The 23540-nt window shown below is 37.2% G+C and overlaps 1 protein-coding gene across 3 annotated transcripts in view; it reads left to right on the top strand.

Annotated features, from left to right (window-relative positions):
* SEL1L (SEL1L adaptor subunit of SYVN1 ubiquitin ligase) overlaps positions 1-23108 on the top strand; it is a 64328-nt gene extending 41220 nt beyond the window's left edge. For 2 of the 3 annotated variants that reach the window (XM_072623189.1, XM_072623191.1), the window contains exons 14-21: positions 857-919; positions 13012-13099; positions 13466-13614; positions 15128-15293; positions 17131-17205; positions 19558-19730; positions 21256-21384; positions 22204-23108. In XM_072623189.1, the coding sequence (XP_072479290.1) occupies positions 857-919; positions 13012-13099; positions 13466-13614; positions 15128-15293; positions 17131-17205; positions 19558-19730; positions 21256-21384; positions 22204-22401 (1041 nt within the window). In that variant the 3' untranslated portion in view covers positions 22402-23108. The remainder of the gene's footprint in view (positions 1-856; positions 920-13011; positions 13100-13465; positions 13615-15127; positions 15294-17130; positions 17206-19557; positions 19731-21255; positions 21385-22203) is intronic. The other variant, XM_072623190.1, reaches the window with a different exon arrangement.
* The last annotated feature ends 432 nt before the right edge of the window (positions 23109-23540 follow it).

The following is a 23540-nucleotide window of genomic DNA, read 5'->3' as shown; positions in this document are numbered from 1 at the left end:
AACCTTCTGCATGAAGTCCATCCAACTGCTAGTACTTTATTCTGTTCCATACACAATTACCTTATATTCATTTTGTATTCATTTCGTCCATACACATGTACAGATTATAGATATAGATAATATACATATATATATATATACACACATATATTATACACATGCACAGAGAGACACATCCACTTACTCTTTAAGAGTAAAGGAGTATTTCATTTTTGTCTTAAATGTTCCCAGCACCTAGCAGAGTACCTGTCACCTAGGAAATGCTTAATAAATGCTTTTTGATTGATTAATACTTGTTTTTTGTCCTTTGGGTCACAAAGCAATGATAGGCTTTCCTTCTTAACTTTTTCTGGTTTATCTCCTAAATTCTGTTAGCAGAACTGTTCTAGTAAAGATCACTGAAATTTTGTTACTACTTTAATTACCCCATAATTCAGAAGTTCTAAGGAAAAAACATTCACATAGGTTTCTACATCCTCTCAAACAGAAAAAAAATTGAGAACTACTGTTTTTATATGGGATACAACAGACCCATTTTGTAGAGGACAGTAGCAATTTCAGTTGTCATAAAGGGAACATGGAACAGAATATCCTTCAGAAAAGTAACTAAAAACAATTACCATTTCTCTTTCTTTACAGAAAAGTTGTTAAAAGTTTTCTGTTGTCCTGAATTCAGTATTGTATCAGTTTTTGCAAAGAAAAAAAGATATTCTAATTTTTAAGCATTTAATAATTGTACATGCATATAGCATTTCATTTGCAATCCCTTATTATTTAACTTATGGATTATATTCTCTCTCAAATGGATTCTATTCTGTATGTTTTTTTAACTAGCCTATACCTTGATCTCTCTCAGGGCAACCCGGTTGGACAGAGTGGACTTGGAATGGCTTACTTATATGGGAGGGGAGTTCCAGTGGTAAGCAATCATTCTAACATTTCTGCCAACGAGCTACTTATGAAGTTCATTTGGTTATTCCTTAGATCTTGCCTAATTTTCTTGAGGAAAGGAAGCATTAATCAGTCAAAGCTGAGCCTTTTACTATCACTCAAGAATTATTTGTTGTTTAGATTTTCTTCCCCACTCTCATTTTAATAGTAATCCAGTAGATACAGCACATCCTGCCTCAGACCTTCAGTGGCTCCTATTTCCTTATATAGAGGCTAATGCCTCAGTCTGGGATTTATAACCTTCCAAAATGTAGGCCCTATTTCCCTCTCCAACATTTTCTCCCTCTAGGAACTATGTTCCAGTCAAACTTGTCTATTTCTCTTGTTCCCTAAGTAGTCAGTGTAGTAACCAAATCTTTCAGGTGCTTACTGTGTATGAAAGCACTTTGCTAAATGTTTTAGAGTATACAAATTAGAAGACACTTTCATTTCAACTTTTTAAAATTTTAAAATTTAAATTTTTAAATACTCCATGAGTACCAGATGCAGAAGACTTGAATAGACATAGTTAATGGCATTGTGTAAGGGTGCAGAGAAGTCTTATTTTCCTGCATAAGCTCCAGCAATGATCTAAAAAGAGGTTAAGTTCAAAAAAGTGAACAATAAATCTGAAGAGAAACATTAATAAACATGATCAAGGTATGGTGAGGATGTTAGCATGGCCTGAAAGTAGATGGGATGAGGGGATAGTGCCAGCACACAGGTAAGGAAGATTAGTTTCTCACCAGGAGTTTAAGGGGCCTTCCTAGCCCATGACCAGTTATATTCTCCCTAAATTGGTTCTGGACAATGTGGTGTAGTGCAAGTAGTACTATATTTTAAGTCAGGAAACCTGGAGTTCTGCTTAGTAGAAGTGGGACCTTTAACTAGGACATACCTCTAAAGACTTCAGTTCTTCATCAATAGTATTAAGGAATTGGACTAGGTATTCTGTATTTGCCCTTCTAAGTTTCTGTGGCTTAGGAGATAAGAAATGATGGTGATTTGAAACATAAAGGGGAGACTAAACGTAGGCTTTCTGATGAGGTCAACAATAGTGAGGTTACAGAGGACAAGCAGTCACTTTTATCCACAGTGGCCCCACAGTCAGAACACCGTGGTAGGACCTAAATACCATGCAAAGGATTTTGGACTTAATTTGGTAGGCAGTGAGGAGCCATTGAAAGTTTGTAGTCAGGAGAATGACATGAGAAGAGGGGTGTTTTAGAAAGATTAAAATAATAACTGTAAGATGTATTAGAGGGAACAGTGTCTGGCTGTAGTTTGATATCACAGTCACCCAGCCATGAAAGAAGCTTTTGAATGAGGGTATTAGAACATAGAACTGAAAAGACTAACTGCAACAGCCAGCTCAAATGAAAAATGAGTAAGCTGGGAGCGTATATATAATTTTCTGGCATTCCCTGTTGGTAACCTCATTAGTCATTTTGTGAACACAGATTGAAAGTCTTCCACTCTTCTTTCATAATTTCAATATTCCCCCTCTTCTTTATTGTCTTTTTCTTTCCTTAGTGTCAAGTCATCCCTGGTAAGAGGCTCTCCAGAATCGCTGTATTCAAGGCCCCAAATAGTAAGGCCCTTTCTAAAATACTGTATAGGCAAACCAAAGGGCATGTTCATGGAGGCCTGGTCAGTTAGCCTAAAGCCGGCCAACCAAGTTCATTGAAAAGTTCAAAAGTGAATTGTTGGCTTAGTACAGCAATACTGTTTCACAGTAATGGGCAAAAAAGAAAGAAGATTCTCCCCAAAAAGCCATTGAAGTTGATTTGTGAATTTACCTCATTTTTTAAACTTTCTAAAATTTGTTTTTGCCTTTTGTTTTTAGTCATTTCGTATACACGTATCCCAATTGAAACTCTTCCCTTACGAATAAAATTAATAAGAATGATTAATTTAAATAAAAATAATTTAAAGCATTTGATATAGCAACCATAGCTATATCTAGAAAGAGATATACATACATATATATTTATGTATAATATTCTGCCCTCACGGTCTTCTACTGTGAGGTAGAGTTTGACTTCCATTTAGTGATCTTTCATTACAATTTTCTAGTTCTTTATATGGTTCCTTTGGCTCAGCTCATTTCATTCTATATTAGTTCATACAAATCTTCCCTAAATGCCTAATATTCATCTTTTCTTACCATACAATATTATATTTCATAAACCCTAATCATTTCAACTATTCCCCAAACTATTGGTATCCACTTTGTTTTCAGTTCTTTTTCTACTATAAAGAATGCTGCAATGAATATTTTGGTATGTAGTGAGCTTTTAAATCTGTCTTTAACTTCCTTAAGGTATATGCACAGTAGTGGAATTGCTGAGTCAAAGGTTAAAGACAACTTAGTTATTTTCCTTGCATAATTCCAAATTGTAATCCTGAGCAGATGGAACACTTCACAGCTCTACCAACATACATGAGAATACCTGACCCACCACCCATCAAAACCCAGTCTTACGTTTTCTTTGCTAATTCATGTGGTATGAGGTAAAAACTTAGGGTTCTTTGAATTTGCATTTCTCCTTTTAGTTTTTTTCTGGACTTAAAACACAAAAAAAGAACATTTTCATGTACCCAAAAAAAAAAGATTTTCTATAAAGCTGAATTTCTATTTATACCACTTTTTAAAAATATATGTATAATAAATTCTATATTTTGCTTTCGAAACTGTCCTGCATATCTTTGCTTTCTTCTGAATTTCCTTCTGTTCTCTTATGTACATTTTAAAAATGGTTCTCTCCATTTTTTTATATCTATTCATTTAAAAAACAGAAAAGGGAGAAAAGTTGTAACAAATAAGCATAGTCAACAAATAAAATCGATGCAAGTGGCCATTTCCAAAAACATATGTCTCTTTTTCACTTTGTGTCCATCACCTTTCTGCTAGTAAATGAGTGAAATTCTTCATCATGGAGACATGGTTGGCCAATTTCTTTGATCAGGGTTCTCAAATCTTTAAGAGTTGGTTTAGTTTTTGATTTTTTTAATTGTCTTTATATAAATTATTCTTGCAGTTCTGCTTACTTTAATCTGCAAATAAGAGCAAGATTCATCCTATTACCTTGTCCCTTTCCCCACATTTGTATACGCTCCTTACACACCATTTATGAGAAATAGCAAGTTCTACCCCTTCTTCCTCCTTTCTACATTAAGGTATTCCCTTTACCCTTTCTTCTTCCAAATGTTTTTAAATCATTATAGAAAATGCTAAATTTCACTAGTGGTTAGCAAAAATAAATATTTTCCCCCCACATCCCAATTCACAGACATCTTGAAATGTAAATGTAAACCCAAGGTTAAGAACTTCTTTCCTTCTCTGTTAGAATGTTAGCACTATATCTTCATACAGGCCTTTCTAATTGCTCAAATAAATTTACCTTTCTGGTTTCCCTCGATTCTTTGTTTTTGTACTTCAAAGTACCTATTCAGCTCTGGTCTTTTTATTAGAAATGCTTAAGGGTCCTTTATTGCATTAAAGCTCCACTTTTTTCTATAGTACTACACTTAATTCTGCTGAGTAAGTTATTCTTGGTTGTAAGTCCGTATCTTTTGCCTTTTGAAATATTGTATTCCAAGATCTTCTCTTTGTTTATTGTTAAAAAAAAAAAAAGCGGGGGAGGGCAGAGCCAAGATGGCAGAGTAGAAAGATGCACATACACATAGCTCCGAACCCACAACCCATAGAACATCCACAAAGAAGTAACTCACGGCGAATTCTGCACCCAGAGGCCACAGAACATTGGAGCGAGGGAGATTTCTGTTCCAGAGAGACCTGCAAACCTCTCGCAAAAGGTCCTTCGCGCTGCGGACTGGGCGCCGGGACTGGGAGCTGAGTACAGCCCTGCCATGGCCGCGGCACCAAGAGGAAAAGATCCGAGCGGGGTTCAGGGACGGGATCTCCAGCGGCCACGGGGGTCAGTGAGAGGGTCTCTTTGGAGGGTCGAGAGGGGAGTGGGGTGCCCCCATAACTCAGGCCCCCTCGGGAGGCAACAGCAGAGGCGGGAGCAGACCAGGGCTCCCCAAGCAGGCAGGAGCCCAGATCCATTGTTGAAGGTCTCTGCATAAACCCCCTGAGGGAACTGAGCCCGCCCTGCCCCCACCTGAGCACCTGAACTTAATCACACACTGAATAGCAGCCCTGCCCCCGCCCAAAGCCCTGAGGCTGGCAAGCAGCATTCGAATCTCAAACCCCAAGCGCTGGCTGGGAGGATCAGGAGGTGAGGTGGGTGTGAGGAGAATATTCAGAGCTCAAGTCACTGGCTGGGAAAATGCCCAGAAAAGGGAAAAAAACCAAGACTATTGAGGTTTACTTTCTTGGTGAGCAGGTTTCTCCTCCCCTCCCTTCTGATGAGGAAGACCGGTGCTCACCATCAGGGGAAGACACGGAAGTCAGTGCTTCTACATCCCAGCCCACTCAATGGGATCAGTTCTGGGAAAAGGTCTTAAAGAGCCCAATTTTCAAAATCATGATAAGAGAGGTGGAGGAAAAACTGGGAAGAGTAATAAAAGACTTGCAAGCAAAGTATGAACAACAAATCAGCACCCTGCTAAAGGAGACCCAAAAAAATGCGGAAGAAAATAACACCCTGAAAAATAGGCTAACTCAATTGGCAAAGGAGGTTCAAGAAGCCAATGAGGAGAAGAATGCTTTCAAAAGCAGAATTAGCCAAATGGAAAAGGAGGTTCAAAAGCTCACTGAAGAAAATAATTCTTTCAAAATTAGAATGGAACAGATGGAGGCTAATGACTTTATGAGAAACCAAGAAATCACAAAACAAAACCAAAAGAATGAAAAAATGGAAGATAATGTGAAATATCTCATTGGAAAAACAACTGACCTGGAGAATAGATCCAGGAGAGACAATTTAAAAATTATGGGCCTACCTGAAAGCCAGGATCAAAAAAAGAGCCTTGACATCATCTTTCATGAAATGATCAAGGAAAACTGCCCTGAGATTCTAGAACCAGAGGACAAAATAAGTATTCAAGGAATCCACAGATCACTGCCTGAAAGAGATCCAAAAAGAGAAACTCCTAGGAACATTGTGGCCAAATTCCAGAGTTCCCAGATCAAGGAGAAAATATTGCAAGCAGCTAGAAAGAAACAATTCAAATATTGTGGAAATACAATCAGGATAACACAAGATCTAACAGCTTCTACCTTAAGGGATCGAAGGGAGTGGAATAGGATATTCCAGAAGTCAAAGGAGCTAGGACTAAAACCAAGAATCACCTACCCAGCAAAACTGAGTATAATACTTCAGGGGAAAAATTGGTCTTTCAATGAAATAGAGGACTTTCAAGCATTCTTGATGAAAAGACCAGAGCTGAAAAGAAAATTTGACTTTCAAACACAAGAATGAAGAGAAGCATGAAAAAGTAAATAGCAAAGAGAAGTCATAAGGGACTTTACAAAAGTTGAACTGTTTACATTCCTACATGGAAAGACAATATTTGTAACTCTTGAAACTATTCAGCATCTGGGTACAGGGTGGGATAACACACACACACATGCACATGCACACGCACACACACATAGAGACAGAGTACACAGAGTGAACTGAAGAGGAGAGGATCATATCTTAAAAAAAAAAAATGAAATCAAGCAGTGAGAGAAATATATTGGGAGGAGAAAGGGAGAAATGGAATGGGGCAAATTATCTCTCATAAAAGAGGCAAGCAAAAGACTTTTTAGTGAAGGGAAAAAGAGGGGAGGTGAGAGAAAAACATGAAGTTTACTCTCATCACATTCCACTAAAGGAAGGAATAAAATGCACACTCATTTTGGTATGAAAACCTATCTTACAATACAGGAAAGTGGGGGATAAGGGGATAAGCAGGGTGGGGGGGATGATGGAAGGGAGGGCACAGGGAGGAGGGAGCAATTTGTGGTCAACACTCATGGGGAGGGTCAGGATCAAAAGAGAGAACAGAAGTAATGGGGGACAGGATAGGATGGAGGGAAATATAATTAGTTCTTACACAACACTACTATTATGGAAGTCATTTGCAAAACTACACAGATCTGGCCTATATTGAATTGCTTGCCTTCCAAAGGGAAGGGGTGGGGAGGGAGGGAGGGCAGAATGGCAGAAGGGCAATTAGAACGCTCGGTGTTTTGGGGTGGGGGGAGGGGACAAAAGGGGAGAAAATGTGGAACCCAAAATTTTGTGAAAATGAATGTTAAAAATTAAATTAAAAAAAAATGAAAAAAAAAAAAAAGCTTCCAGGTTTTACGTGATACTAATTGTGGCTTCTTGGTATTCAAACTCTATTATGACTATTTTCAATATTTTTGCTTTGATATAGAAGCTCTGGATTTGGACTGATATTCCCTTTTGGACTGACTTTCAAGAGGTCATCATTAAATTCTTTTTGTCTGCACTTTGCCCTCTGGTTCTAATCATTCTGGTTTGTTTTATGATTCCTATTAATACTGTCAAGACTTTTTTCGTCATGTTTTTCATGGATTACAGTGATTCTTAAATTCTCTCTACCTGACTTTTTTTCCATATCAGTTATTTTTCATATGAAATAGTTTATATTTTCTTTTTGTTTTCCTTCTTTTGATTATGTTCTTGCCTATTGGAGCCATCTCCTTGGTCCATTCTGATGTTACTTAGGTCATGCCCACAATTTTTTGTTCTAAGTTATTTGTTCATCTCGTTCTTTACTTCAGAGCTCTTATTTCATTTTTTTTATCTCTTGCTTCATTTTTTGAGATATTCATGTAGTCCTTTTTTATTTATTCTTTGAATCCCTAATTGAAGTTGTTAGAGGGTTACTATCACCTTCTAATTTGAAGCATTTCTGGATTCACAATTATTTGTGATAGTTGTTGCTGTCTTCTTTCTAGTGTTGGTTTTGAATTACAACTTGTTTTAGTTTAGCGTCAGGCTCCACTCCTTGTTTCACTTTTGGGTGTTTTTAAGCTGGGTCTCCTGGGTTCCTGTGCTTACCTCTGCCTCCCAGAGTTAGGCCCTTCTAGATCTTTCATTTTCAGAGTACTGGATCTTCAGGGCAGAATGCAAGGGACCTCAGTTACCTTGTATGAGCCACTAGCACAGCCACACTGATTCCTGCTATTCTCAGTTGCTTCCAGCATCCACTCTGTGGTTTCTAATTATCCCCTGGGGATTTCTTCGGGATCCCTCTACTCTTGCTGTCTTGAAATACAAAACCTCACATCCTCCAAGTGTCTCTGGCCTGTTTCTGTTCTCATTTACCTTTGTTGCTTACAACTATTCACTTTCTGCCATTCTCCTTCTTAACCATCTTCTCTATCTCCCTGCTGACTTTGAGATATTTCTTTGTGTGTGTGTTCAGATAAAAGTGAGGTTCATCTTATTCACTTCGCCCCTTCCCTCACATTTGTATATTCTCCTCCCCTGCCCCACTTATGAGAAATAGCAAATTCTACCTCCTCTTTCCTCCTTCCTCCACTAATTCCTTTTATCCTCTCTTCTTTTTCCCCTTTGAACACCCTCAGAAAAGAGCCAATTCATGTCCCTTCCTCAGTCCTCTCTTTTATCAGTAAAAACAGTACTATTTGAAAACATTAAGGTGCTTGAATCTTCTCCTGTATGTGGAGGTTCTTAACCTTTTTTGTGCTATGAAACCTTTTGGCAATCTAGTGAAGTCTCAGAATAACTTTTGCTAATAGCCCTCTTTCCTTTGACTGACTTTTGTCACCTTGGGGGTAGAAATGACTAATTATAGTTTTTTTATTGACCTCCATCATCATCCAGTCTGGTTCATCTTTTTAGGTTTTAACTAGAGTAAGAAGGACCTGCACCCAGGCAGCCATCTCGAAGTCTGGAAATCTGGAAGTCACATTTCTCCTATTATTGGTGATTTGGGGACATGTTTTCATGTAGTCACAGAGTTTTCAGTTCTCCTTTTGAAAACTGTTCATATTTTATGACCATTTAGCTATTGGGAATGGTGTTGGTGTTGTATTTTTCACCAAAAACTTTTTAACTTAACATAGTAAAATTTTCTATTTTTTTTTTTTATCATCTTCTCTCTCCGTTGTTTAATTGGAAATCTTCTCCCTAGACATAGTTTTGAAAGATACTTGATCTCATTCTCTTCAATCTTCTATAACCTTTTATTTTCCATTTTTGAGTTTTCACCATTTGGAGTTGATGGTAGTATATGTTATAAGAATTCTGCTGAATTTTTATAAAAGAAAATTTGCAGTTTCATTTACGAGAGATGTTCAGAAAGTTACAATTAAGCAATAATTAATATTATGTTGTCCTTCTAACTTAAGGCCTTCTTTCACGAAGTCACATCAGCTCAGTAAAAATTAAGCAGCTCTTGTGTTCAAGATACTGTGCTAGGCTATGTGATAAAATGAAGAAAAAGGCCATTCATTCAAATACATTCTACTGGAGAGGGGTGGGGAGAAAGGATGCACATGGACACAAATAAATAAATGCAGTGTATATATAAAATACTACAAAGTAATTTCAGGAGGGAGAAACTACTAATAAAGTGAAAGATTAGGAAAGGTACCTAGGAGGTAACATCTGAGCAATGCTTTGCAGAAAGCTAGGAATCCTAGAAGATGGAAGGGTGAAGAGGGCTTCTTTTAATTACCACAGTTGGCAATAACTGTACTACTCATTTGGACCTTGGCATATGGATCTTTGTATTTCTATTAAACTTTGCATGTGCTCTGTTTCCCTAACTAAATTTTAAGTCTTCAAGCCTTTCAATGCCTCCATTCTTCTCTCACCTAACAGATGGTCTTCCCTCCTACTTTAATGAGAAATTTGAGGCCATATGTCAAGAACTTCTTTATTTCCTCTCCTCCACAGCTCAGAACCTCTCTAAATCTTTACCTTATCCTCTTCCCCTTTACGGTGATCTCAGAGGAAGAGGTGACTCTTCTTTCTCTTGGTCAAGGCTAACTCCTCTAGTTGTGTTCTTGGAATAGACAAATGTGGTACAAGAGAAAGAATACTGGATTTGGAGTGGAGAGTCTTCTAGGACCTAGGTCATCTTCCAGCTCTTCCACTTTCTTAAGTGTGTTACCCTGGACAAGTTCATTTAACCTCTCCAAGCCTTCATTCCCAACACTTATTCTATGATGCCATCTCCCCTGGAGCTTTACCCTCTGATCCTTTCCTCCTTCTTCTTCTCTCATTTTTAATATTTTCTCACTTATTCCTTGTTGCTTTCAAATATTCCCAAATCTCTTCCATCTTTTAAAACAAAAAGAAAACCTTGATTTGACCCTACTGTTTCCTCAGGCTGTCATCTTTTATTTCTCTTCCTTTTCATTGTTAAAAATCCTAGAAAGATGCTACTATACCACTTGCTTCTCACTTCTTAATTCTTTGCAATTGTCTTTCTCATCCAGCTACTCACATAGAGTCTCTGACTTGCTAAATATCATAGCTTTTTAGTTGTTTTCCTCATTGGCATTTCTGTAGCTTCTAATATCAAAATCCCATTCTCTTTGATAATCTTTCTTCTGTTGGTCTCTGTGACACTTCTCTTTTCTGATTCTTCTCCCTATTTCACCATCTTCTCTTTTTTGGTGATTTCACCAGATCCCATGCATGTGAGTTCCAAATGCACATCCACTTTTAATCTCACTTCTGTATTCCAATTCATTATCTGTAACTTCTGCTAGCCATTTTCACCTGGATGTTCTCCCTGAACCTTAAACTCAGTATGTCCAAAACAGAACCCTTCATCTTGGAAAACTGATGGTCAGGTCCACAAAATATTGAAGTAATTGACATGGGTATAACACCAAGGTTCTTAACCTTAAAGTCATCCTAGTCTCTTCCTTCTCCTTCACTCACCATATCCTTTCAGTTGTGAAGCCTTGTCACTTCTCCACATCTCTTGCATCCATTCCTTTCTCTGTACTCTTTACAATGACACCTTAGCTCAAGCTCACCAGAATGTTATAATAACTTTTTAATTGGTCTCATTTTTTTTTTCAGCCTCCATCGTCTCATTCATCTTTCATATAGCCATGAAAAAAACCTTCCTTACGCACAAATCAGACCATATAGTTCCTATACACAAACACTTTTAGTGGTTCCCATTGTGTCTGGGATGAAATACTAGCAATTTAACAGCTTGTAAGGTCTTGCATAAACTGACTCCAGCCCACATTTTAAGACTTGTTGCATTACTTCACACATTCCAACTAAAGCATCCTAATACTGTTCCCCCAGTCCAAGCCATTAATGCCCCCTCTTTATTTCTGCCTGAATCTCGTCCTCCTTTCAGTAAACAGCTCAGACACCGCCTCCTCCTCCATGAAGCCTTCCCTGATCTTACCCACTTGTTAGTTCTTTCCTTCCTTAAATCTTCCTAGAGCACTTTGTTCTCTCACATGACCCCATCACTGCCTGTTTTGTGTTACATTTATCTGTGTTTATGTCATATCTCATTACTAGAATGTAAGCTCCTTGAAGACAGTGTTTTGTTTTTTCTTTATATTCCCACTTAATATATCCAAATTACTTCAAAAATCTTAGTCCTAAGCCTTCTTAATTTTGTTGTATTTCTAGAAAGTTTAATAGTACTACAAAGAGCCATGGGATATTGCTCTGAGATATTGCTATTCTGAAGGACTATGGGAAAGTGCTTTCCCATGGGAAACCTTGCTTCCTTCAGGAAGAACAACCAAAATACATATATAACTTGCTCTATCGATTCTCTGCCAACATTTTACCTTTTTCTTTGGAACATTCCAAATCCCACTACTTGAGCCCCACTGACTGAACTTTATATACTTTCATTTATCTCTCAACTTTGTATATCTTCATGTATATCAGCTTTATATATAATTTATTTTGTTCATTCTGCACTAAGCTCACTCAAAAGAGAATTAAAAATACCTACTTTGTCCAGCATGATAAAGAGCTTCTTTTTGGTACTAGTTGAGAGAAAGTGGAGTATGTGAGGGTCTGCCCAAGATGGCTTCTGGTTTGTCTTATTCATAACACTGATTTTCACAAGACTAACCACACTCTAGCTGTTTCATCTCAAAAATCCTTGAAGATTATAATTATGATTCCCTAGAAGTTTTATACATTTTAACTCAAGACCCCAACAAATAAATGAGATGTCCTATCAAATTTGATTAAAAATGGGATTTTTCCTGTGTTAATATACCACTAGTATTTTTGGATGTCAGGCAATCAGTGGCAAAAACTCTTAATTTTTATTTGAAATTTAAGACTATAGATCATAGGTTTCTCATATTAACTTTCAAGTATTCCATAAACTAAAATTTAAAAAAAGTAACTTGAAATAATTTCTTATTTTTTCTTGATCATTTCTGAAAACTAAAATTAATATTTAGCAGTGGTATTTATTTGAAAATTCAACTGCGTACATGTACAGCTAATTCTTCCACTGACCCTATATAACATTTTGGCAACTTCATAGTTTGAGGAAATAGCAAGGAGAAGTCTCAGTTTTACTACTGGACAAATTGCGGAACAAGAGTTACCCATATCTTACAGCATGGTGTATAATAAAAAATTTAAACTATTTCTTAAATTGAGATCCAATGTCCTGCATATATACTTGTATTCAGAGATGTGTAATGTAGAGAGACAAGATAATGTAGTGGACAGAGTACTGGGCTCAGGATCAGGAGTGTGATTTCTGAATTTAACTCTTCTTTTACCATGTGATCCTGGGCAAGTCATGTAACCCTTTCAGTGGCTCAGTTTTTTTAATCTGTAAAATGGGTATAATATAACAAAACTTTATTTACCTCACACAGTTGATGTGAGCAGTGTCTAAAACTTAAAATGATATATGAGTTGTTACCATTTTAGGCTAAAACTTTTTAGCCTTTGGAGGGTAGGTATTTCTAATACTCAACTCAGGGGGGGAAAAGCACATCTCATGTTATCCTTTCTGCCTCTTACTAAAAATATTAAATGCATAGTCCTTACTTGTTGTTATAGAATGTAGGACAGGTACTTTTCTCCCTTCCTTTGTGAATGACTGACCTGATTATTTGTTATCCTTTTAAATTGTCAAATGGCTTAACCCATCTTTCTACAGAATTATGATCTAGCACTGAAGTATTTTCAGAAAGCTGCTGAACAAGGATGGGTAGATGGACAACTTCAGCTGGGCTCTATGTATTACAGTAAGTAGCATGCTACTGCAGTAATAAAATTTAATTTGTTGATTTTTCCACTAGATGGTACTCTGGCTATGTGGAAGGAACTATGCTATCAGTTCAGTTACAGTGATTTACTGCAACATAATGCAATCCTTAGGACCTTGTATTTGTATTTGCTTTCACAAGCTTTAAGTGTTAATGTAGTTAACTTCTTATTATGTTCGCCTTTGTAAGCTGTGAGTGTTAATCTAGTTACCCTCTTACCTGAACAAGTGCTCTTCTCCAATAAGATGTTTACCCTATTGTAATAATTCGTCCAGGCTCTCTGCTGCTAAAATAGACCTGATTTTAGGCCAGTATTGATGACATTGGATGCTGTTTTTCCTGCAGATGGCATTGGAGTCAAGAGAGATTATAAACAAGCCTTGAAATATTTCAATTTGGCATCCCAAGGAGGGCATATCTTGGCTTTTTATAATCTGGCCCAGATGCATGCCACAGGCACTGGAGTAATGAGATCATGCCATACTGCAGTGGAGGTGAGTTCTCTTTCCCACCATTTTGTGTATGTAAAGACTGATTTGTAGAGCAGGGAATTTAATCTCCCACCCCTTTTTATAGACATGACCCCAAGGGTGGAAATGGACTACAAATGAACATATACTTTGATAAGCATGTGGGACTCGAAGGGGTTAGTACTTTAAAGTGCCTATCCTAAGATATGAGTCACACATTTGCTAAAACTCCCATTTCAGTATTTCATATCAGCAACAATGTGCCAAACATTGGATTGGCTATTGGGGATGCAAAGAAAGACACAAAGACATCCCACTTACAACTCCTTGAGGAAACGATGTGTACATACATAATTATGACATGGGAGAGTGTGAGAATTGTAGGTACTGTAGGTACCTACACTGTAAGTACAGTGCTCTGAACTGTACATCGTACTTCCTTTTTGGCCTTATAAGGGAACCTAGAGGGCTCTTAGTACGTTCTCCTGCCTGATAAATAGACTTCTTCCACTCATTTCTGACAAATAGTCTTACAACCTCTCATTGATTACCTCTAATAAAAAGGAGCTTACTACCCCATAACAGTACTCTTTTATTGTTTAGACAGCTCTGATTATTACAAAGTTCTTCAGATTTCTAAAGAGCTAGAGTCTTTCTCCATATAAGTTGTGTCCTAACTTCCCCCAACTTTCTTTTGGATCAGAACTGTGATTTCATTGTTTTAGGGAGCTCCAGTTGAGAAGAGTCCCCCTGCCAATGCAGGTCAGCACCTGCTCTGCTATTTAGAATCTGAGGGAGTTGCTTAGGGAATTGAAAGGTGAAGTGACTTCCCCTGCATTGCACATACAGTGATGTGTCAGAATAGAGCTTGAAACAAGTTCTTTCTTGACTTTAAACCCATATCATGTCACATGCCTGTCTTTCTTGTTGTCCCCATCTTTAGCTCATGTAAATGACTTCCTTTTTGATGTGTAGTAGCTATGCATCTAAAAATGATCAATTCTGAGCAAATAGATTTTTTTAAAGTCTTCATAAGAAGACTTCCTATACAGAATTACAAAATATTTCATGAGAATCTTTCTTGAGGGGAAGATAATATATAAAATTGGTGATCAAAGCAAGTGGTATGTCAGATTCAGGTTTCAGAACAATTTAAAGTGGTTTTCCATAGTGCTTGCAGTTACAAAGTGAGTTGAGAAAGACTATGCCTTTGATTTTGTTGATATAGGGAACTTCTAGATAAGAAAACTCCCTTTTACCGATGCAAGTCAGCACCTGCTCTTACAATTTTAGAGAGATTTCTTAGCCCACCTCAAGGTCAAGTGACTTGCTCATGGTCACATAACCAATATATATGTCAGATGTTATTTATGAAATGTTGTATAGATTAAATGAATTTGACAAAATATCCAAAGAATATCCTCAGTCTTAACTGTAAGAATTTCTTTAAAAATATAATGTATTGTGGCAGAAATTACTAGTAGAGTTTTTTCTGAAGAAGCTCATCTCCCTTTCCATTTATTTTTTCTTTCCTCAGTTATTTAAAAATGTGTGTGAAAGAGGCCGTTGGTCTGAGAGGCTCATGTCTGCCTACAACAGTTATAAAGATGGTGACTCCAATGCTGCTGTGGTCCAATATCTCCTGTTGGCAGAACAAGGCTATGAAGTGGCCCAAAGCAATGCAGCCTTCATTCTGGATCAGAGTAAGACTTTAGAACATAGCAATTCACACATAGTTGAAAAGTTTGAAGTCACAGAGAAGCTATTTCCCTTAGGAAATCTTCATTGTTGTTTTCTCTGTCTTTTGCATTATTTAGAAAGTAGTAGTAACTGGAACTGTTAAGGAGTTCTTAAGTTGTTAAGAGCTCTAAATTCTCACTTGCATCTGAACCATCTTCAGTTGTGGTATACAGTTGGAATCAAACAAATGAGATTCTTGATACATAGTCAAACATAGTAACTAATTGTCCCGGCTTTAGTATTGTATCAGTTTAAAGGCAATTTCTGTGGCCCTTATATGTCAGTGTTGAACTTGAGTCTCTAACCAGATAGTGTATCCAGTCTTGATTTCATTTGTCATGTAAGCAAATGGTAACATTTTTTCTTATTGATTTATTGTCTTATCGACAATAGCTAGAGCTGAGGTCATGACTCAGTAGGTCTAGCTCTACTAGTAAATATTGAAGATGCTATTAAGTATCCAAGCCAGCTGTTCTTGACTCCCTCTAGCCCTCTTTACTCCAGTAGTCTCCCTCCAACCCCCATTGTCATTGAACCTTTGCCAGACGCCTACATCTGGGCCCTGAGAAAGCTCAGACCTTTGGGGAAGTAAAAAAGTAGCTCTTCTTGTAAAGGTGAGAAACCTGTGCCTGAATCCAGAGCATCACTGTGGCATTACATATAGGCCAGAAAGTTGGTACAGGTTATGACATCATCTTCTCCAGCAAATCTAATAACCATAGTATTTATATTTACCATGTACTTAGCATTTGTACTAACCATGTATTTACCAAAAGGACAAGTTCAACTGTTTTGAAAAGAAGCATAATTCTTTCATCACTAGATCTGGAGAAGGGTTTAAATGCTACTCTTTCTTGTATCCTAGTTCTCCAAGTGCTTTTTTTAAACTGGACTAAATATATTTCTGATTATGTTCAATGGAATGAGGGTTTTCTCCCTGAAGCATTAATGGGAGTTATCTCTACTGCCTCAGTGGTCAAAGCATTACCTTGACCATCCTAGTTAAACATAGAATATATGTAGCCAAACAGATACCATCCACAGAAGGATGATGTTGCTGGGAAGCTAAGCTTATAATTAAGACTTAGTAGTGAATATTTTAAATCCTTCCTCCTAACAGAATAAATTCCTTGAGATCAGGGACCTTTTTGTTTCCTTTTTTTTCCTTTGTTTCCTCAATTCCTAGTACATTGTAAATACTCAGTAGATGTTCGTTGAATTGAATTGAATAGTCATAGTCTAAAAATGGAATTCTGGTTATGAACTCACCTTGACTAGAGCCTTTTTAAAGTATTTTAAAGTAAATTTAATATTTTCTTGTAATTGTGTTTGACAATTCAGACCAACTTGAAATTAGACATAAAAAAATTAAACACTTTAATTGTTCAAATAGCAGAGTAACGTAAGTATTGGTAGGAGATCTTTTGGATGTCTTTCACACTAAGTAAATTTATTGAAATAAAACAAAACAGAGGCTTAATGTAGTGACAAAAAAATTAGGCTCTATAGATGGTGACTGTGATTCTGCTTAATAGCTTTTCCTGAACCCAGCATTCATGTCAATTCAGTATATATTCATTGTGTTACACTTTTGTTAAAGACACTATGCTGATGTGAGGATATTGCAGTTCAATGATATTAGTATTCTGAAATGAAGTGTCTTAGTCCAATACAGGAGAAACATTTTAAAATAGGTTACTGCTAAAAACACCTCACATCCAGCATTGTCAATTAAGCAAGACAGAAATCATGCCATATGGTATGCAGTGTCTTATTGGCATCTCACTCTTTTTCCTCTAGAAGAAGCCAGCATTGTAGGTGAGAATGAAACCTATCCCAGAGCTTTGCTGCATTGGAACAGGGCAGCCTCCCAAGGTGAGTTGTCATTCCAGTAGTGAATTTTACCAGGGTATCCTGCCATATTTTTTGTAACTTATGTAAAGTTTAGTCTTGCCATTCTCTACTTTGATACTAAAGTAGGAATGTTATTACCTGTTGTTAAACTTAAATCCATGTCTCCTTATGTCACTCCCACATCAACAGTCTGTTGGACATTTCAAACTAGCTATCCCTAAGACATCTCAAATTCAGCATATTTAAAACAGAACTCAGTATCTTTCTTTCCAAACGTTCCTATTTCTAGCAGAGGCATCATCATTTTTCCAGTCTCCCACATTTAAAATTTTGGCACTGTCCTTGACTCCTCACTCTCCCTCACCCCACATATCAAAGCATTTAATTGCCAAATCTTGTCAGTTCTATAACTATAACATACCACTTTAGTATGGCCCTAATCACCTCTCACCATTATTGCAATAGCCTGCTAATTGGTCTTTTGACTTATTTCTAAACTTCACAATCTTGCCAAATTGTTCCTTTTCCATGGCACTCCCCTTCTGTCCATAACTTTCCACTGGCCATCCCCAAGGTGTGGAATGCAGTCACTTCTCACCCCTGCCTCACAGAAAGAATCTTTCACTTCCTTCATGATGCAGCTCCTGATCCCCACAACTACTAGTGCCCTTCCTCCCAAACTACCTTTTATTTAACTGTTTTATATTTATTCACATCTATTCTCTTAATGTTCATTCTGTGTACCTTTATATGTAGTACTCATCTTCCAAGTTCCTTGAGAGAAAGACATCCCCAGTATCAATGGATTGATCTTTTAAGGCCCAGATCAAATGCGATCTCTTCCACAAAGCTGTTCACGATTTTTTCTAGTCTTTAATTATTTCCCCCCTCCTTTCCTATCCCACCTTAGAATCTTTTCATCTCTAGAACTTCTGTGCTGAGGCCCTGCTGTCCTGACTGGTGAACATCCTAATTGTCTCAGTACTTCAGACAAGTGTCAATCAGGCATGTTTCACTCACTCCCAACTCCACAGCCATCTTATTAACAGCTAATTTATCTCAACACATGCCCTTTACTCATCTGCCTTTTTGTTCTGAAACCATGATCAGATCAATTCTGCCATTGTTCTGAATGGCACACTCTGAAAGGAGTGTGTCATTCTAGTTCCCATGGTCCAACTCCCAATCCTTGTAACTTTCTGGACCTTCTATTCTCTTGTCTATAATTTTCTCACCTTTAGAGAATAAGCTTCTTGAGAGCAAGGGCTATCTTTACTTTCACATTTGTATCCTCAGAACTTAGCATAGTGTTTGGCACACAGTAAATTTAATTTACTTAATTTTTAAAAAACCAAACTCTCTCATTCTTTTACCATCCTTATATCTATCATGATGAGTTCTTGGAAGGTATAGAGGATCTAATTTTTCTTCCTCCACCATTACATGAACTTTACACATCATCATAGTGTGATGGAAAGAGCCTTGGACTTGGAGTCAGAAAGATCTGAGTTCAGTTCTCAGTTTTTCCCCTGAGTAACTACTACTAAAAGCATATCGTTTGTTGTCTCGGGCGCTTGTCTCATCACCTTCGCCGTAGGGCTTGTGCCGCCTACCATAGGCTAGTTTGGGGAAGGACCTTGTAAGCCTTAAAGCCCTATGTAAATGTGAGCTGCTATTATTATCCTTTATTAAAATGGAAATGTGGGTCCCATGATCACTGCTATTAATTCTAGTGGGGAAGTAGCAATTGCCTCAAGATGAACCTTTTAGTAGCGTTTAAAAAGTTGACTGAAACTTACATAACTTCTATAGGGCTAAGGTTTTACCTTATGGCACCTGATTACTCTTTTAAATTTCTTAAAAAGAGAATATGAACGAAAGATAAAGTAGAACTAGACCATCATCTCATGTAATCTTGGCCTCCGCCTCGCTCTGTGAATGGCTTTCTACCGTTCCAGCAAGCCTCAGCCAAGGCCCCCTGCAGCGCTTTCAGACGTAGGCGCAATGATGGATACAGTGCAAAAAAGTGTCAGTGAAAGAGAGAGGGCCCTTGTCCAGCCTTGAAGAGTTCTTCAGCTTCCTGTCCCTTGCCTTTTCTTTTTACCCAGTTTGTAGTTTGGCTGAAAATTTCCTGGCAGCATCTACGTACTGAAAATAGAAATTTGATTCAGTAAACATTTATTAAGCACCCAATTGTATGCCAGGTGCTAGGTGTAGAAAGAGGAAATAAGGTAGTTTCTGCTTTTAAGGAGCTTACATTAGAATGGATTAAAGTTATAATCTGTTTTATGGAAATGTGCTTAATATCAACAGAGAAAGAAACGGTAGAATAAACCTTTTTAAAGGAATGCTTTTGTATGGTTTTTCTCTTAGGCTACACCGTTGCTAGAATTAAGCTTGGAGACTATCATTTCTATGGCTTTGGCACGGATGTTGATTATGAGACAGCATTTATTCATTATCGACTCGCATCTGAGCAGCAGCACAGTGCACAAGCTATGTTTAACCTGGGGTATATGCATGAGAAAGGACTTGGCATTAAACAGGTGAGGACAACTAAAGCCCAATTTTTATCTATTAAAGGAATCTGTAACTTTTTTTGATATCTGGAATTTATCTACAACATTATTTCTCGAACACTGTTTCATTGCATATTTTTACCAGTCTACAAAAAAAATTCTTAATGCCCAAGGTCCTTCTTAAAACCTACATACTTAAAGATAACAGATAAGCATGTTCCTTACTCTTTGACAACTTGATGAAATAGAAACATTAGTAGCAGTAGATTCTCTGTGGAAGATCTACCAAATATGCTAGAGTCCCTCTTTGTTTTTAAAAAATGTTTACATATTTACACACAGAACTATATGGTGGTTCAGTGAATAGAGCACTGGGCCTGGAGTCAGGATGTCCTGAGTTCAAATATGGCCTCAGACATTTACTAATGTGGCTCTGGGCAAGTCACTTAACCTCTCTTTGCCTCAATCCGCTGGAGAAGGAAATGGTGAACCAATCCAACATCTTTGCCAAGAAAATCCTATGGACAGTATTAGTGTGCTATTGTCTACAGGGTCACAAAGAGTCAGACATGACTGAACAATACACACACATTCACACATACGTATCTATTTAAATACTTAATGGAAATGAGTGCAGCACTTCACAGTTTTGACTTAAAGAGCAATGGAAAAAAATATGGTGAATGTAATGGTATAGCATAGTGCTATTTAGTGAAAAGAGTACAGGATTTAGAAACAAAGAATCTAGTTCATAGCATTATCCATTTAGAGATGGAAGGGACCTTAAAACCCATTGAATCCACCCCTCTTATATTACAAATGAGAAAACTGAGTCACAGAGAAATTAAGTGACTTGCTCAGGGTCACATAGTTGGTCAGTATCATGCTGCATATAAATTCAGATCTTCCGGCTTGTGAGTCCATTGTTATCTCCACTACTTCACTCTGGTTCAAATCCCAGTCTTCCTTACTTAGTATCTGTTGTCATCTATGGCAAGGCATTTTGCTTCTCTGGACCTCAGTTTTCTCATCTACAAGATGGGGATATTGGGCTAGTTGATCTGTAAGGTCCCTTCCAGCTCTAAACCTGTGATCTTGTGGTTTTTGTTCAAAAAGTAACTAAAAGATTTTATCAGGATCCTATGTGGATAGATGAGGAGCTAATCAAATATCTGGAGTAAATATTGACATATACAGGGGTATACATAGTTATATATGTACACTGAAGGAAGTGTGTGCATGTGTATGTTGAAAAAAAAAAACCAAAGTTTATCCTAGCTTTCAATAGAAAGATTATTAGAAAGGCAGGGTTAAATGATTTCATTAAAAGTTTGTATGTAAATGAGGATTATGGGGATATTTGTGGGGATTGTTAAACGGTGAAGGTAAGTAAACATGTCAAACAAATGGAATTTGGCAAATTCTTTAAGTTTTCAATGAACAGTTTCTTGTGAAATTAGAAGCATCTACCTTGGCTATGCAGTAACTGCAAGTTACACAGCTTTGATTTATTTTTATCTCAGTGTCAAATATGCTGTGTGCTGTGTTGTAGGACATACACCTTGCCAAACGCTTTTATGACATGGCTGCTGAAGCCAGCCCAGATGCTCAAGTTCCAGTGTTCCTGGCTCTCTGCAAACTTGCGGTTGTTTACTCTTTGCAGTACATACGTGATGCCAGCGTGAGTGTTTTTTTTTTTCTTTTGTCTAAGCTAGAGACCTTCCAAATACCATAACTTTATATAGTCTTTCTTTTTTAAGTGTTACCTCCAAATAATCTTTTTCAAAAAATTCTCCATCCCAGTTCCAAATATAGTTCTTTTTCAGTTTTCTGGTCACATATAAGAATAGAGGATAAGTTTGTAATTTCTACACTTAAAAGTATCATAGACTTCCTAGCTTGTTCTCTGTCTAATAGATATCTGTAGGGATGGGAACTGGACCTGTGATTTCATTGATTTAGGAAACTTCTGAAAAGGGGATTCCCTCTACCAATTCCAGTTGACATCTTCTCTGCAACTGATTATTTTAGTGAGTTGCTTAGAGCAGTGGTTCTGTGGGTCGCACAGCCAGTTTATGTCAGAGGCAGGACTTGAACCCAGGTCTTCTTGGCTTTAAATCTGACTCTCTATCCACTATACCATGCTTTCACTTTGTTTTCTTTAGTATAAGTGGAAATGTTATTTTTAAAGGGATTTATTTTGCTAAACCCTAAAGAAGACTTCCTCAAAGACAGCTCTCAAAACCTTGAAGTCCTCTGACAGTTACACCAGAGAAACAGTATAGCTGTCCAATTTTCATTACCAGAAGAGAGCTGATATACAGGGGGGAATAAATGCATCCTTACCAAGAGGTAGCAAAGTACTCCCTAAAACCAAATATTTTAATAAAATAATTTGGTATTGATTTCCAGTTTATTGACATTATCTCACCATTTTTAATAAACTTACTTTCTCTTCTAACATTCTATGAATGTAACATGATATTATATTTTCATTAAGATACGGGAAATCTTCTCCTACTTTGACATGGACCAACTTTTGGGACCAGAGTGGGACATTTATCTCATGATTATCATCGCATTACTATTGGGAACAGTCATAGCTTACAGGCAGAGACAACACCAAGCAATCCGGAGGCCCCGGCCAGCTCCACCTCCTCAACAGGAGCCTCGACGAGAACAGCAGCCCCCTCAATAACAGCTTCCCTGTGGAGCCTTGGCCATCATCAACCATGAAGGAATGGGATCTGTTTGTTGAGAACGCTTGTATTGTGATTAGGACTTTGGATCAGTGGCCACCTCCCAAAAGAGGCACAAAGAAGCATTTAATTCTTAAAGCTGCTTAGAATCTGATGCCTTTATTTTCAGGGATAAGTAACTCTTACCTACACTGAGTTGAATGTTTGTTTCAGTGCCATATGAAATAATAATTTTCGTTGGCTTTCATTTAGTTTTTCCTGGAAACATATGTGAGATACTCAAAGTAATGTCTACTGTATTCAGCTTTCTTAAGTTTTGTTGGCCATTCTCTTAGTATGCAAAAGTCCTTATATCAACTATATTAAGGTCTAATGCACTGACACTAGAAACTGATCAATGTACAAAAGGAAAACCCAATTGCAAGTTCAACTTTTTAACGTGTTTGAAAGTCTGAAAACAGAACTTGCTTTTTAAGTAAAAAGAAATTACATCATCAAAGTATTCCAGAACTGTGATAAATGAGATAAATTATTTTACTGATCCATATTGCAAGTGTACATATCTACATATTCACATTATTTTAAAAGGAAGGGTAAGAGCTTCCTTATTCCTGATGTTAGTCACACTTTACGAGCATTTCATTAATTAATTTGGGTCCTGCATAATTTCTCTCCTCCAAAGATCAATGAAAAATTAATGTTAAAAAGTTTTATGTGAATTTTCTTTCATAAGAAAAGGAAATCTGTAAACACAGTGAACCATCTCCTTGCTCTACTACATGACGTTACTCATCATCCATCCAAGTATAATTGTTTTTTTTGGGTACACAGAGCTGTGATATGGAAACCAGAGGATGGATTAAATGTGAGAAATCAGAATATGATGTCAGACACTCTGCATGGTGTGCAAAAGTTGAAGCATTTGCTTCCAAATTTATTTCCACTTGCATTTCATTTTGCACAAGTACAGAAAGATAGTTGGATCAACATCCTGAATCATTAAATGTGAAAGATCTTTGCCAGGAAATAGTGTATGGTGAATACCATTACAATATTAAATTCAAATGGACAAGAGAACTAAAGTTTGGCTAACCTCAGCAGTTGAAGAAAGCCAAAGCCTTTTCAATTTTCAAAGGTA

The sequence above is a fragment of the Notamacropus eugenii genome, chromosome 7 (assembly GCF_028372415.1).
Source record: "Notamacropus eugenii isolate mMacEug1 chromosome 7, mMacEug1.pri_v2, whole genome shotgun sequence".
Lineage (NCBI taxonomy): Eukaryota > Metazoa > Chordata > Mammalia > Diprotodontia > Macropodidae > Notamacropus > Notamacropus eugenii.
The sequence above is the reverse complement of the archived record's forward strand: the minus strand, read 5'-3'. Positions and strand labels throughout refer to the sequence as shown.